Genomic DNA, 16,955 nt, shown 5'->3' on the forward strand with positions numbered 1-16,955 from the left:
TCTCTTTTTGGGGCAGGTGGGGTTGGGGCGGTGGGTGTTTTCTAGTAGGGGAAAAGGGCAGGCGATCAAGATAGTAAGAACTTTTCTGCCTTGGCAGGACGGACCCACTAAATATGTTCTCTCTTCATGGAGGATATGTTGATTCCTGTAATTATAACTGTATATGAATCCTGCCTGGCTTCGGAAGAGGAAGCCAGAAATAAAATGATTGCAAAAATAGGGAGATGTATAATTACTTACATGTCTGTGAAAAGTTAAAAATAAATCAGAATGAAAAAGTGCAATTACGATTGGACCCTGCATGGGTATGACTTGTATTTGTTAGTTTGTGGTTGAGGAATGGCGTCAGCAAAAAATTTAAAATAAAAAGAAATGTAGCCCCTCTTACGGAATTCGGTAAGAGCCTATCAAAACTGTATTTCTTACGGTTATACTTCGGAGATTCGGGCCGAAGATACGTGATAAAATAGGATACTATTAATGCCCTTGACTTAAACTGGTCATACGTAACTAGAGCTGTGAGCCTTATTAGGATGCCGGTGATTCGCTAGGATCCGCTGTGGCTAGTTGTTTATGTTAGATGATGTTCTCCGAGATAAATGGCTTTGCCGCTAAGTCGGGTCCAAGCTGCCGATTTCCGGACCCGCCAATGACGAGGGACAAGGGCCGACAGCGCTTTGTTATCCTTTGGTTCTCTTAGTCGGCCCACGGTTTCAAAAAGCCACGGCTAGTTTGACCATAATGAGAAGCCCTAAGACACTTAGATAGGGTACCTACTTCAGTCTTTAAGAAAAAAAAGGTTAAAGAAAAGAAAGAAAGAAAGAGAATAATAGCACCTGGTAAGATTAACAACTATATGAGCGGAATTCCTTGGGAAATCTATGAGCTTTTAGGACTTCGTGTCATGCGGGTCGTTAATGTCCTATGAACTATCATACATTGAGATTTATCTACATAGAGAGCAAGACAAAAGTAGTTATTATCAGATTTGCAGAGATGAATGCAATTTATATTGTATTATGCCTAAGCACGAGACGTGCATTTGGAGCCCTTTAGCTAATTATACTTAGTATGCAACAAAAAACCACAACAATCATTTATTACGCCCGGGTATCCGTCCAAGGACTCCACGACCAGTTAGCAATCTTGGTTAGATTCGACTTACCTCGACGACTAGAATCCACTAGTGATCGACGACGAGGGGTGGCCCGAGTTGGTCCGAACGAGTATCTACGATACTGATGACGATACTTATACGAAGGTAGTCCAAGGTTGAAAGGCCAGGCTAATTGAGTACGTATACTCAATTATTAGATAGTGCGAACGAGTTGAGCTGGTAACAATATAGAAGGTATATCTGTGGTAACAATTTGGATTGATCACGAAGAACTAAACTAAGTACATGAATGAGTGTCCTTATATATCCTTCCTTGAAACATCTTGATATATTGACTGGTATGTCGTTGGTATACGCGTGGTATACGATATACTGAATTGTATACTTTCAGGTGATCGCTTGTATACCATTTAACTTATCACGTGACACAGCTAGTATCGTCCGTTGGCTAACCGTGTCATCGGATACTCCCTATAACCGTCCCTTGGTAATCCTGCGGCTGCTTTCAGCTCTTATCGTCCTATGGTTTTCTGCCTTTCGTGTCCGCTTTCGATAAGGTGCGCTAGACAAGGGTCTGTAACATCATTCTCTGTGGGACACTCTTTCGTATTGATACGGGCGCGGTGTGCTTGAACCATGGCGGCTCTCATGGGTGAGGATGTCGTCTCTTGGCGAAGGACACTCTAGCTCACTCTGAAGGGTATCACCATCATTGGTCCCGTAGCCGTCAGGTGGCATGTCTTGTAAAGCCATCTGCAAACACTGTATGGTAATGTCCTTCACGTCTAACGTAGATCGCAAGGTGGACATTGATTCGCGCTGCCTCTCGTTCTCGAGGAGAACATGTTGAATGTCCCAGGAGCTGCGATTGCTTTCAACTTGTGTGACTGCACGTAGAAGAGACTCGTTTACCAGGTACTGGTCCGCAAGACGAGACTCCAAGCCCCCTACCTTCTGTCTTTCCAGCGTCAAGTCTCGGTCTAACAACCATTGACACTCCACGAGGCTGCTAACGGTAAATTCCTGATGTAATATCTTATTTTCCAATCTTGCGATGACTGTTCTCAGATCGGCGCAATGGTCGCATGTTTGTTTGTGTGAGAACTGGTCCTCTATCTGGAACTTAAGCTCCTCTACCTCTTGCCTTAATCCGTCTTCCCGCTCGAGGAGCTTCTCCATTAAGCAGCAGATTGTCTGAGTTTCGTTTACGACGGATGGATCCTTCTATCGTCAGTTTAATAAACTGTTGTCTGGGGAAGCAGGCCTCACCGAAACGTGTGGCATTGTGTTGGAGAGAGACTATTAGTGCACCTGGTCTGTTGGTAAATGTCCGTCAGATTTTGGACCGAGAGATCAGTGACCTGAAAGCGGAACAAACCGCTGGGTAGACGAGCTAGGCTCTAGATATAATTACCATCGAGGAACAGCTGAATAGGCACCATGAGCTTATTTTCCTGACCAAAACGGCATCTATTTGGAACAAGACGTCTATTATTTGCGTGGACCAAATCAGTATATGCGGAACTAAAACGCGTCGCACTATTGAACCTTGCAGACACCAGATAGTGACATCCAGACCAGTCCGAGGCCTACTTGCGTGCTAGGCGCTTTCTTGGAGAGCTGAGAAAAACACTGGTTTTTCCCTTTACTATGTAATTTTCAACCCGCTCAAGATGAAAGTCAGAAGCCCCTCCTTGAATTTTCTCGACTGGGCATCTGGCCCCCAAGGAAGAAAGTTAAGTGCGTGGCTCTGGTGCGCTGGTGGGGCTGCTGAGGTTGTCCCTGCTGGAATGAAAACAGATATATGCGATGAAGAACATGAAGCTTACTTGAAAGACTATGATCTTTGGTTATTAGGGATTGCTCCTAGCTGCCAATATGGGTAGGGAACTCTCTGGGGAAAAATAGAAATCAACAAACTTAGATGAGGTAAGATAGGCCAAGCCAAAACATTGCAAATCGGATGTGCTTTAGCTCCAAAGGCCCACTTAAAGCTCCGGTATGCCTCCCGCAATCAACGCAAGACACATATAATGCGGAATGCTTCCCGCCTCCACCTTCCCTTTCCTTCTCCGGTTTCTTTTCTCGTTTTGGTCTCGCGTTTTTTTTCCCTTTCTGGCTAAACTGAGAAAAAGTAGTTCTTGGCAATGAAGAAATTCAACACATTTAATAAACAGCTTGTCAGCCACATACCTTTACGATCAAAATAGCTTACTAAATTTGTGATAATAGATATATAAGTACTCGCCATTGTTCCTGAATGAGGTCATCCATTTAGTCATTTTATATCCTATCCAGACATATTCGAATTTGATCAAACCAAGATCGAAGAAGTAACAAGACATTTTGTGACTATGAATAGCCTAGGATTAAATTACAACTTAGTAGAGAACCATTTCGTGGACCTGACCTAGAACCATGGAACATAAAATGAGGACCCATAAAAGGCTCCATGCCCCAAGCCGCCCATTCCTTAGCAAGCGTAGGGAACTATTTTGTAATTCTTAGGAATAAGAAGGAAAATAGAAAAACGTACTATGAAATGTCGATCAAAACACGGGGAAAGCGCGGGAGATCCCACTTGTGAACTTAATGCAAGTCCATGCTCCACAGCGCTGATCAAAATTTAGAGTTGCATGGGACTTTTTTAAAATTGGCTGGCCGGTCCGATCCGCTAAAGGTTTCTCAAAAATGGAAGGTAGAGATGGACTCAGAAGTCATAATTAGCATTCAAGTTGAGTGATATAACAGATTATTCTCCTTTTTTCTTTTTCTTTTCCTTAAAAGAAAGGAGAGAAATAATAAACGAGGTGGGTACAAGGAAGATGTTGTGCTTGTGGAAGATGAAGGCAAACTAGACACTAAACCGCTAGAATATTGACTAGTGTATGAAATGGTGAATAAATCTACTTTTTGCCACCAACTTTCTGTTGGAGATCAGGAAGGGAAAAAATTGCAAAGTAATTTAACTGAATTATTTGTCATTCTTTCCCTTCCTCGGCTTATGATTAATTAACTTGGTAATTATAGTAGCTCTCGCAAATTGCACCTCTAGCTGGTATTGCTTACTTTTTCAACTTGTATACATTGCTAAAAACGCCTTTTGCAAAGCTTACACTAGTAGAGGTTGTAATAATTGTCTAGTACTCTAGACAATATCACACAAGGAGATAGTAAAGGCTAATAATAAAAAGGAAAATATCCTGCTCCATCAACCCATGATCTACTATATTTGATCCAGCGGGCTTCGACGTCGCAAATCAACGGCGGCCTTACTCTGTGATTGGAATGACACAGGATGCTCCATGCGCTTAGTTAAATGCCCAAATTTTTCCATAGCAAGCCGCTCGCATTTGACGACTTTCTCCACCATCTCCGCCAATTTGTCAACTCTGCCAGAGATGTTGTCCATCTTGTCATGAAGACTACTCGCCAATATGTCAACCCTGTTGGACATAATCTCGATCTTTTCATGAAGGCTGTCCTCTAGTCCTTCGACTCTGTTGGATATAGTGCTGGTTTTCATATCCAGTACACTGAGTACATCGGGGATGTTTTGGAATTTCAGTGCAAAAGCATCAATGACACTTGAATGTCGCTCAACTGTTTCCGAAATTGACCCGGCTTCTGTCGTTAGGTTCTGTATTGCAGTGCTAAAGTTATCAATCGAAGAATGTAGAGCTGCAACTGTCGATGTATCACCACTAGTGGTCACGGAAAAGTTGTCAATATTGAATATCCCGTCGGCATTTCTTTCGGAAGGCTCAGAGAACGTCTTCTGGCAGTTAAATTCACTTTCATTTTCTGGTTAGCGTAAGCAATATGGGCAAGTCATTGACTTCCTTCTTACCTAGGCAATTCAGTGGGTGGGACACTCTCCTGACTACGGTACATTGTTAGTGATTTCTCGGCCAACCGTAGCGAAAACACAAACCTTTCCCCCCAATTGTTAAGGCTTCTTTCCTTTAGACGCAAGCCTACGTTTTCATCCCCAACCAGAGTAGTAGAAGTGGAAGCATTGAACTGTGATTGGTCCACAATGCAGTTGGTACTGGCAAAGTTATTGAGTAAGGCGTTTCCAGGTTGGGCAAAAGTATGGTTCACCCCGTTGTACGGATTGAACAGATCATTGTACGGCCACAACTCGCTATTCGAATAAGGGTTCGGTTCAAAGTCCTCACATCGTTGGTTAAATAAAGACATATTTAAAGTTTCCTTTTTTTAGGTGGACAGAGATGAGAGAGGAAGAGTGATGAAGTATTGTCCACGCAGGTGGGATATCGGCATCGAGATGAGAACACCAAGTGGGCTTTATATATCCTTAGAGCTTACAATGATTGCAAACGGGTTGCCTTTACTACCTGTGTGCAGGGATTAATTATGGTTACATGGCTTACGACGGATACTATCATCACTGGCCTAAGTTGCCTATCCCACGTACCGTTGACAGCGAGGGCCTAACTGTCGGATTGTGGGTCATCATTGATCGTTCCCCATACTGGCCAGGTGTCTGGCTTACATACAGGAGGCTAACACAATTCTCATTTCCAGATTGACACTAGCTCCCAACCTAGGAAGTTGATCACAGGGCCCGCCAATGATTCACTCCAGCAGCCCCACCGGGCTACTTTACTTGTTTCTCAGTGGACAGCCGAGCAGATCATAGAACCATGGTTCGTTTGACTGCTAGCTAAGGCTAAGGGTGTCAAGACAAAGAATGCGATACCGTAATGGGGTCGCGGCTGTTGATAAAAGGAAAAGAGAAGGTGAGCCGCCATTCGCCTTGTAATCTGCCTATTGACGAATGAAAGTCAGTTACGGGTCGCTGCTCACCCGGGCGACGGTATACTTCTATGTTGAAACACTAGAGTGACATTCTGTACCATGAAGCACGCATAAAAAATGAGACTAGAATAGTAACGAGGAGCCTTGCTCTCTCCGTTTCAACGGCGGAGTGAGCTTCGCCTTAGTTAGACTATCTCAGAGATTTCGGAGTGATCTGGGTAGAAAAACCCATAAAGGCCCGGGCAAAAGCGGATTGTAGAAGACATTCAGCACTCTCTCAAGATGCAGCGGATAGATGACATTGGCTGGCTCGGTTTGGGCCTCAGCGAAAGTAAGAAGTTTACTCTTTTGGATCATGGTCGTTTAGATCGTGTGATTACCGAAATGGGCGATCCCGCGAATCAGTATCCGACATTATGCGTATACATGGGCGGCAGATCCAAAGATGCTTGTCTTCGGCGGCTGTATCCAAATAACAACATAAAACGGCATGCCTCAACCGCTGAGATTAAACTACGCTATGATATTGATTCCTTAAATACCACGCGGCCAGCGCTATTCACGGACGGAGACCTGAAATGCATGCCATCCGCCTACCCCTCTACGAATGGCCGACCTAAGTTCGAACGCTCGATCTCATGGGATGCATCATCTGCAGAGAAAGCCCTGTATATTATCTGGGCCCGCTTGGTTTTTCTTTTCGCTGATGTAATCTGTGTGTTTGCTAATGACTTTGGTGATCTTCTTGATGTGGCTGGCTTTTTGCTAGAATGTCTTAGCCTGCAAGCACCATCATCATTACCATCCGCCGTTCGGCCGCGGGTAATCATAGTGCTGGAGGCCCGCTTGGATGGGGAACAAGAGGATATACAGAATGTGGAGCATTTCTACTGCAAGTTACACAAGGACGGTCCCAACCTGAGGGAGTACTTTTCGGCGATCCATCTGATCCGTTTGGAAAGCAGTCATCTGTCAGAAAATGCTCGGTATGAGCGGCTGAGGGCATTAATTATGGGCCAGTTGGATGACATGCGCAATGTTCGTGAAGACCACAGAGCTTTATTCAGTGCAACCCACCTCGGAGCGCTCTTCCGTTTGGCGTTTCAGCACACAGCAGAAGGTATCTGCCGACCCTTTGATTTTGTGAAGGCAACTAGAGCACAGGATGAGGTCCCCTCAACGCTGAGCAGGAGCCTGGCACACTACCTAGAGATAGGAGCGAAGGCGGGGCTCCGGTACGAGGAGCTCGCCACCTCCATCTCATCGGCTCTCTTGATGGACCATTACATCCCAGGGATGCTAGGTATGACCTACCCTCCATGGAACTTGATCCGTGTACTGACGTAGTACCCTAGCGCTAGAGCCTCGGGCTATCTTCCAGACGCTGTATCGTCCTGCTGTCCGAGACGCGCTCCACATTCTCGGGTGGTATCAACCAGGTAAAACTATCGAGGAGCTGGTAGGTGTTGTTGAGTGCCGGTTGGTGGACCAATTTGAACTGCTTGACCGTACGGGTCAATCATCCTTAGAGTTTCGGCGCGAGCAGCTAAGGGCCTCCAGTGGACGGATCTGTCAGATAAGATCTAACAAGATTTGTCTTGTGTGCCTTTTCCGGGTTGCGCAGCATCGCCTGGATTGTGGTCACACACTCTGCGATCTTTGTGCTCAATTATTTGGTACTCCCGCACCAGATATTGAGTATAATTTCACAATCGACGCCTGCCTTTGTTGCCTTTACCAAAGACCGCTTGTAATAGATGTCTTACCCCCAACAATGAATCCTACAGTTCTTGCTATTGACGGTGGTGGAGTCCGAGGGGTTATTCCCTTGGAGTTTCTGATCCTTGTCCAGGAGAGTCTCGGTTGTTGCCCTCTGCAAGACCTTATTGACCTCGCGGTTGGAACAAGTTCGGGTATGTGCAGGAGTAAACTGGAATACCCTCTCTTTGTTTCTGTTTTTCCAGTTCGCTTTTTAGCATCTCAATATTTCGTTTAGTTATTGCATCCACCTTTGACCGCGAACGTGCCAATTCATCACTAATGCAATATAGGAGGCCTCAGCATACTAGGCTTATTCAATATGCAGTGGGGTGTCAAGAAGTGTGCCGATGTCTTTGACCGTATGGCACGTCGTATATTTCATGAAAGACGCAGTTCGACACTAGCCCGTGCATCGCAAGCTATGTTTGGAAGTCATTCTTTTCTCGGAACTGTTCACAAATGGCTCTTATGGCTTCTTTATGATTCCTGTTACGATGGACGTGTTTTTGATCTGGCTCTAAAGGAAGTCTATACGATTAATAATCGTATATTCGACAGTCTTCTCCTGGAAGCTTCCAGTACAAGGTACTCCAAGACTAAAGTGGGTGTCGTTGCAACTAGCATTGCTAGAGAGACCAGGTCTTTCGTGTTCGGGAACTTCAACGGGACAGAAACCGCCGCTGAAGATTGTGGTAAGTGTCGGGCTCCAAAGCTGGTTGAGTTAGTGTTTCCTTCGGACATTGATCGAGATGTAAGGATACGAGATCGTCCGGCCAGTCGAGACGGGCTCGGAGCCGTTTGTATGGGAAGCGTAAGTATGCTGATAGGAATTTTAGGTTTGCACTAACATGGAATTTGTCAGAGCGAGGGCTACCGCGGCTGCCCCCTTGTGAGATTCACCCTTCCACGGTTTATGTAAGTGGTCTAGACTGACAGCCAGAAGCTTCTTCCCCCCAGCCGATATTCGCGGAATTGGTTCATTCCAGGACGGAGGACTCCGTGACAATCTCGCCGCGGACATTGCACGCCGATTATGCCGTCAAATTTGGCCCTCTCGGAAGCATCCAGCAAGGCTTCTATCGATGGGCACAGGTGTGACGGCTAGAGGTTCCGACCGACCACCGCATTTCCGGCATGTCTTTCAGGACGGCTTTCTACGACGAGGGTTTGATGCTTGGATGTCCTCCATGGATACTGAAAGTAAATGGTTGGAAATGATTGGGCAGCTGGAGGACATCTATAAGGAGGACTATCTTCGGCTGAACATACCTCTTCGAGATATGCCTTGCGCCATCGATACAGTCGAGGTGATGGAGGAATACCGGAACCTTGTTACCATCTCCCCGGGAAGCGCTCGGATGGCGAGAGAGGCGGCGACGGCGTTACTTGTGTCCCGATTCTATTTTGTCCTTGAAACTTTACCGGAAGATACTGTCACACCGTTTTGGTGCTATGGGACCATACGGTGCAAGGGTCGTGCGAAGCAGGTGGTCGATGCATTGGGGCATCTCCACCCTCAAGGCCTAGATTATTTAACTGACTCTGAAACCATAGGGCCACTAAAGGGACTAAGTGAACTCTGTTCGGCTTGTGGAAGATACTGCCGGCCGGTATCATTCCTTGTCGCCCATCCAGATAAGGTCGTCAATATTTACCTAAAGACACCCACAAAAAAGAGATGGAGAATAAGCGGCTTTCCTGAGAGTATGGCATCATTCACTGGATGCCAGCAGTTGTATGCGCCATTTGGCCGTCGTGATCATGGTCGGTTGGGCTCCTCTCCATGTAGCAGTTGTGATAGACGGGGGAGACCCACTCACGGGATGAGGCGGAAACGTTCGTCGGGGAAGTCTTGGAACAGTCCCACTAAGAGGTTTCGTTCCACGGATGCAGATCAGGACGAACTGAAAACTAGTCGACTAGTTAGGTGCGTGGGGCGAACGTAGATCGCACCTAACCGCGCTCAACATCCGTCGGGAGTCGCCGCCACTCCTTTTTCTTTTCTTCTAGATATTTTTGTTTTATTTTTATTTTATTTTTTGTTGTGTTTTGGTACCTTATTTTATGTTTCTATTTTTCCACCAATCAAGTGTTGTTTATTGTCGGACTTAGGAACTATGAAACGTGATGAGAGCTGTATAATAAAGGGTCTCAGGCGCGCAGATCCAACAAGGTTGAAGTATGTGTTCTCGTCTTTCCCCGTGTCCTCAGCTCTCCTATCCTCTCTAACCAGCGAAGCCATATCCATTCTTAGCTTCTTCCACAAGCAGAAACGATGGGAGGTCCGGACCCTGGACGGCATGAGCGCAAAACATTCAGGAAAAGAAGCAGCACCTTGCTAGGCAAGGCACATGAGCTTGCGGCCCTTTCCGGGGCAAACGTCTACGTTATAATCGATCATCCGCGCGCTACAGTGGAGTATAATTCTGTCGGAAACAGGAACTGGCTTCCATCTGATGAAAATCTTGTTGGTGTACATACTTCAATTCTAAATGGTGATTCTGACTGATATTCGTAGGAGAGCATATACCCCAGCCTACAGCGGCTATCCTTTGCCGACATGGAGAAGGCAAGGGGAAATTACAATGGAGAAGAGTTAACACAGTTGCTTCAATACATTGAATACAGGTCTGAACTGCTTCAGTCACTCGGTCAACAAATGCAAGAAGGGCAAAGTTCTCCAACGGCGGGTACACCTAACCATATCCCTGAGCGCAACAGCGATCGATTCTGCGATAAATAGGCTCCACTGCTCGGCGACTCTTTTAGGTGTCGCAGCTTAGTCATGGCCGTGGTGTTTTGGAAATAGGGAACATGAGAAGCTAGCGGGTAGTTCGCAGGAATATATATATATATAAGATAGGTGCCAAGAGTGACTTTCTATCCTCTCTGTACTGTATCTATCTGTCTGACATCTAGAGAAGAATGACCGGCCTAGCTATGGAACCATTGACAGAATTTATACCGTAGTCACCAGCGGTATCGTTATCTCAAACATGACACGGAATAGCCACGGCGAATGCTTGGGTATTTCCTAGCGGCCAAAGCCGGCCCCAAATAGGATCGCAGGAGCTAAGACGTATAAGACGTGCGGGGGGACACTGGCCAACATACAAGTTATCCGAGAAGGTGACTGACATGGACCACCAGAATCCCCAGCAAAAGAACCTTAATCGTGCCTCATGGAGGTCACAATGTCGAAATCACCTTGCGCAACACATCTGTAAGGCTGCGACTTTATGTTCACAACCTTTTCACTCACTGTTAGGGACAGGGGAACAACTCGGAATCCAGCTGAAGCCTGAGGAAGTAAGGCTAAAGTCCACCGAGGAGTTACAATACGTATGGAAAATTGATGATCCTTTACTTGAACCTGTGTTTGACAAGCACCTGAGCAAACACTCGATGGGGGTATACATGCAGTTGTCACGAGAGGTCGGCAAGTCTTTCCATGCTGTTCGTTATGAAGGGATAATTCAGGTGCAGAATTTCCGTATCCAATGATCTCTATAGATTCTAATATATAGCGGATCAGCGGCCGCCGAAGCCTCTACTGCATGATCAATATGAACAAGTCAAGGAAGAAAAAGCTCAGCTCCTTATAAAGTTACAACAGGCGGAGAAGGATATAGTGGCTCTGGAATTGGCGAGGGCTGAAGCGAAAGAAGATGTGCAGGCCTACGAGACCATGATTCACGAGTCACAAATGGCTCTAAATCTTCATCAACAGGACATTCAGCACTGGATCATGGTGGCAACATACTATCAGGGAAATTACACACGACTTGCCAATGCACTAAAGTACTTGATTGCATTTGCCCAAGGTGTTGAATCTGAAGCCTCACCTCTCCTACCTGAATGAAATTTATTCCCCAGGCCCTAATCCGTGCCCGGAAGGAAACAGTGATGAACATTCATTACCAATAATCCCATGGACGTGGGTAGTTGTCTGCTACTATGAAGCTATACGAAAGAGGTTGACAGAGGATATGGACACTTAGACTATTTCTCGCGCTGTCATGCCGTAAGGAAGATAGTGCACTCATTTTTTATCAGGCCTATAGGTTGACTGCTAGGCGCTGTATTGAGAAAGGATAAATTATTATACAACTATGTTCTGCGTTCCTGCTTATCTGAACTTGCTCGTTTCTTCTTTTACTGTTTGTTTTAATTAGTTACGCTGAATGATATTAAATAAAACAGTCCAAGATAAACTGAGCGGATGATGTCAATGATCTAGTTACATTTGATACAATATGATTTAAATGGAAAGGTCTTCAAAAAGCAAACAATAAAAGCACAATCGGTAGGGACCTAGCCATTTGCTCAAAAGAAAGAGGAGCAGAAGAGTTGTGCGTTAATGATGTAGGTGTGGACATTCTTGACCACGTATGTGTCATTGTGCGAGGTAACTCGTAGACCTGGCTAGCCTGGCCAGAAGAAGAAACATACGTGACAATCGATGTAATCGGCTGTTCTTCAGAGAACATAGTTGTTGGAGTAGGTGTCGGTTCGCAATAGTTATCTCGCTGACTGAGTACTAACCAGCGAGGCCAAAAAGGGAGCTCCACCTTCTCGCTTGTGTTTGTTTGGTGGGAGAACAATGAACATGGTACCGTGGAGTGGACATACCTGATAATGGTTAGCTACTGTATTAAGGATAATTTATTATGACATACTGAACATGTGCTAGTAAGCATACACATAGAATTGTAAAAGAATGTTTTGTTTTCTGCATGGTCCTTGACTACGCATCAAGCTGTTGAGAGCACCTCTATCATACTATAACTTGACTATAGTGATCCTGTGAGCCTTGGAATAAACCACGTTGACTTGCTTTGCGACCCCATTTCCCGTTGCGGACCCAAAAGGTGCCAGCGGATCACTGTTCTAGAACTAAGGCCTTTCAACGATTCCCAAAAGGTCCCGCTTCACACGTATGCTCATCAAGGGGTAGCTGGCCCGCGGAACTTTTTCGGGCTGCAGACGGGCTATATATGACCTCTATTTCCGGCCATTTTGGTTCATTATCCACCCCTTCGGTAACCTCATCTGTTCAAGTTATAAATCAGAATCATAAACGAATATGCCAAGCAAGAAAAACAAAAAGAAAGCCCGCCGCAACACCGCTCGACAGCAGAAGAACGACACAACGGATGCACAAGATGAACCACCAGTTAATAAGCCAGTCGATGGCAACGACCTGGATGAAGAGGAAGACGAAGACATGGATGACCCATCCCCAACACCACCGCTAGTACCGGAGAACAGACCTGAAGTCGGCGATTGGGTAATAGATATCATTCGCAAATTCACCAAAGATCGTGGCGATGATGTGATGAATAAGCTGTTCTTGACAGATGAACCTAGTTTCAAGGACGTGCATGACTTCTTTCGTGAGCTCAACGACAATATCCGTGCTGCCAATATGGTTCATGGAGCAGAAGACATTCGTGTCGGCGAGATTCCAGCACACACATATGAAGCAATGTACCAATCCTGGAAAATGGAACTTGCAAAACCCGAGGTGCAAAATAAACCTAGTGAGGCATGGAAAGCATACGACAAAGTTTACCAAGCGTTGGACAACTTCAACCGGGAGTATAACCTACCGCTTGGGTGGAATATATCCGCCTCCGCCGCAGAACAGGCTTTCGGGCAACGGCCATCGTCAGAAGTACCTGTAGCTCCGACCCCTGAAGGAGAAGATTCCGATCTCGAGAGTGGTGGAGATGAAAGCTCAGAATCTAGTAGTGAGGTTGAAGAGCAAAGCGATGACGACTATGCACCCTCAGCAATTGACCTGCTAGAGGCAAGAGCTCGGAAAGAGGAACGTTCACTTACCGGTGCGAAGGTCTTGTTCTGGTGGTCGAAGGGGACGGGAACTCAAATCTTCGTCAGGTATGGCAGCAAGTCAAAACCCATTTTTCGGGTCAGAGCTGGATCCCACGAATATTACGACAAAAAACGGGTGACACGTGTTTTATCCAGTCAAAATCGTGGTTATATGAAAAAGCCGGAGGTTATTGACGGCATACCAGGCGAGACCTGGAAGTATGGCCGAAGGGACGTCTCCAACATACTCGGTGTGGGGTGGAAAGTCGAAGATGACGACGACGAAAATGGCATAGATCCTCTGGAATTTATGGTTCCAGAACCTGGTAGTGTCTATCCAGAAACCAGGGTTTTGGTGGAATGGAAGGATGGTGAGACAACCCTAGAGACTCGAGCATTTGTCCGACGTATTGCGAATGGATCGAGCCTGGATGGAGATCGTCTGATATTTCAGAAGGCTAAGGAGCTGGAGGAGGCATACCGAGAAGACAACAAAGCTGTCGACTGGGGAAATAATGAGGACGACGAAGCTTTAGAACGAGAGGAAGTAGAACAAGGCACTCCTGTTCGTGGAAAATCGCCCCCTCGCAGCGTTGTTAGCTTGGCTCGCTCACATAAATCTGGCAAGAGCAATGTTCGATTTGAAGATGATGCCGATGAAGCTAGCGAGTCCTCTGGACACACGGCGATGACTAGGGCCTCAAAAAAGAGCAGCCTCCGATCTACGGCGACCTCGCGTGGTGCGAAAGCGCGGCCGCCGGTTATATATGAGGACGATCGGGATCGTGAAATCCGCAGGTTGAGAGAGCAGGTAGAGCAACTGACCATGAATCAGCCATGGCAACAAACCAAACAGGTCCACAGCCAACCTGCAATTCGCAACGGTTACCCCCCATCACACAATATGTACAACGCTGGGTTCGACGACCGTGCCTCTACTGTTTCAAGCAAACCCCCGATTAGACCGCTCCGACGAAGTAGGCGTCGAGGAAAAGCCTATTCGCAAGAACCCTGGAATTACTGGACTGATGGTAATTGGAACCATAACGTGAGTACATACTACTAAGGTTATTTAGTGTGAACAGTTGAAGATGGAAGAGGTTTTTATCACTGATTTGATCGCTATTTTCTTGTGGTGCTCTTGTTTGGTCATTATGTTCTCGATGCTATTGTATAAATTCGCCCAAAAAATGGGGCGAAGCAGGAAAAGAAAAAAAACATGTGTGGAGATTGACTCATGTTTATTTGTTTCGTCCTGTTCTTAGTGATAATACCAGCAGTTTGTTGCACAGAATACAGCTGAAGGAAAGTTAATCTGCAACATGAATGTTGGGTTTACGCTTATTATACCTCATCCCTTATCTAGGACACTTACCCCATAACATAGCGAGTCTTACTCTTTGGCCCTTATAACTCCAATTTCCTAGCGTGGAAGAACTGTTTGAATGAATCGGATATGTGCTACCATTTCTGAAATACTCGAGTATATTTAGTTGAATACCCATACTCACATTAATCTTTTTTATGCTAGATAGGGAAACGTTATCTAAAATGGGTGGTCGCCACTCAAAGTACATGTTGAAGATCGCTTTATCCGCAACTAATGCAGAAGCGGATCGTAGTAACACGAACAACCAATCATCGATAGCAGTACATCACTGCGATAGGCCTATGATTGAAGAGATCCGTATCAAACAGGCATGCCTTCTTGTTTGCGAAGCAAAAAATGAATCTTTTGAATAGCTGGCCTGCTTCTAGAAAATGTGCACTAATGATGGATATTTGAATTTGACCTAAGTCAGTCACAAACAGAATGAAACTCAACCTGTAATCAATTGCTCCTTGTTAATTGGTAATGACAATCTCACGTAAATAACAGTTACCTGGCTTTCTTGCTTGTGTACTGGAATATTCTTCAAAAACAAGCATTATTCCATAGTTTCTTTTGTTTTGGATATTTCTGATATTGAGACATTCACAGCTACCTGTAATGACCATCTCGTATACAATCTACTTTCTTCAGTTGTTCTAAACTCCTCTGTTCTCTTGTCACCCAGACAATCATGTTGCGAGGCTCAAGGGTTGCTAACAGGGTTGCTAAGTGGCGATTCGCTATTGCTTTCCTCCTCGGGGTATGTGGAAAATGGGAACTCCACAGGGGTGGCTTCCGCTGATCCTGCTGTTTTAAGGTGCGCATCTACCCGGTTGACGATTAAGTCAAGGTTAGTCGTATGCGATATCGGCCTCTGGTTTAACAAACACATTGCAGTCAGGTTAAGATGCTGGTAAGTTTCAACAATATCCGGAAAATCATTGGCAATGTTCGTAGCCCGAGCGATCAGTTGGCTTTCTTTAGTATGATTGTTATTTCTGCAAGGTGAATGAGTAAGTGCGTGGGCGCAATTTTAGGATGCTGAGGCGCATGTACACATACATTTCTCGTTCGAGCTTCTTGGAACAGACCAGAAGCGCGCCAAAGGAGAGCCGAGTCGCCACCAATAGCCATCTTCTAGCGAGCCTGTTTTCTTTTCGAAACCGTAGTTTTCTCACAGAACGTAACTCCTCTTCGACTGTCTCCCAATCACTGTACATTTCAGCCAGCGTAAGGTTGATGGCAAGGCCATCAACGCGTTGACCTCGCTTCTGAGAGATTCTTTGACCTCCCATTCTTTCAAGCTTCAGCAGATGCATACGCCTGATAACATGAAGATATTGAACAATTTGAAAAAGACGTAAGTAAACTTCCTGGGCCATGCGCAAATGAGCTAGAGGATACAGAGTGTCGTACTCATTTCGGGGCTTTCCCTCAGATCCATATGGCAAGGGTGTATTGGAGAAAAGGCCATAGTTTTCCCAGCTTGGGAGGAAAATTCGAAGGAAGCCAGGCGCTCGGCTATCAATAAGGTCGTTCGCAGATTCAATGACACTTATCCCCCCGATAGGCATAGCACTGGGTGAACTCTTGAAGTAGACATTAGGGCACTGGAACCGAAATATCTCCAACAAAGATGGCTCCGGCAAGGCTAGTTGACTCGAGTCCATCGTTCAGTAATCACGAAGCTTGCTTTCAGTGCGTAATGGATCAAAATGTCATTCACAGGGATTTATCGAGAGTTTAGTGTAATGAAATACTTTGGTAGACGTTTAGTTCATTGCTATACCCGCTCAGATCATTTAGTAAGTACATATGTTCACACTATGAGCTATGGCATAAATCGAGGCCTTTTTGGAGCCACTCTATGGAGGAATGGAAACAATGTGGGGTTCAAGCCGCTGCGAGCCAATTTCGGTCCGCAGGAAGTAACCGCTAGTGGAGACCAAGACGTGATCCCCAATGGTAATGTGGAACCCACGTAGCAAAACAATGTAGGGGCAACGCACGCGGAAAAGGCTGGGTCGTCGTCTGCGACACCATAGTGTGCAGGCTGTTCTAGCCAGACTTCCACCACGGAATAGA

At 45.7% G+C, this 16,955-nt stretch overlaps 1 protein-coding gene across 1 annotated transcript; it reads left to right on the forward strand.

Moving 5' to 3' along the window:
• Nucleotides 1-6,184: 6,184 nt before the first annotated feature.
• Nucleotides 6,185-11,525, forward strand: ANOM_009839 (uncharacterized protein; the record flags this gene model as incomplete). The annotated part of the gene is made up of 11 exons (XM_015555095.1): nucleotides 6,185-7,205; nucleotides 7,258-7,815; nucleotides 7,954-8,355; nucleotides 8,420-8,474; nucleotides 8,526-8,552; nucleotides 8,607-9,590; nucleotides 9,827-9,842; nucleotides 9,918-10,130; nucleotides 10,182-10,291; nucleotides 10,750-11,143; nucleotides 11,199-11,525. The coding sequence occupies 11 exons, from the start codon at nucleotides 6,185-6,187 to the stop codon at nucleotides 11,523-11,525; spliced, it is 4,107 nt and encodes a 1,368-aa protein (XP_015405754.1).
• Nucleotides 11,526-16,955: the final 5,430 nt, after the last annotated feature.

This window comes from Aspergillus nomiae (assembly GCF_001204775.2).
Source record: "Aspergillus nomiae NRRL 13137 chromosome Unknown contig00186, whole genome shotgun sequence".
Lineage (NCBI taxonomy): Eukaryota > Fungi > Ascomycota > Eurotiomycetes > Eurotiales > Aspergillaceae > Aspergillus > Aspergillus nomiae.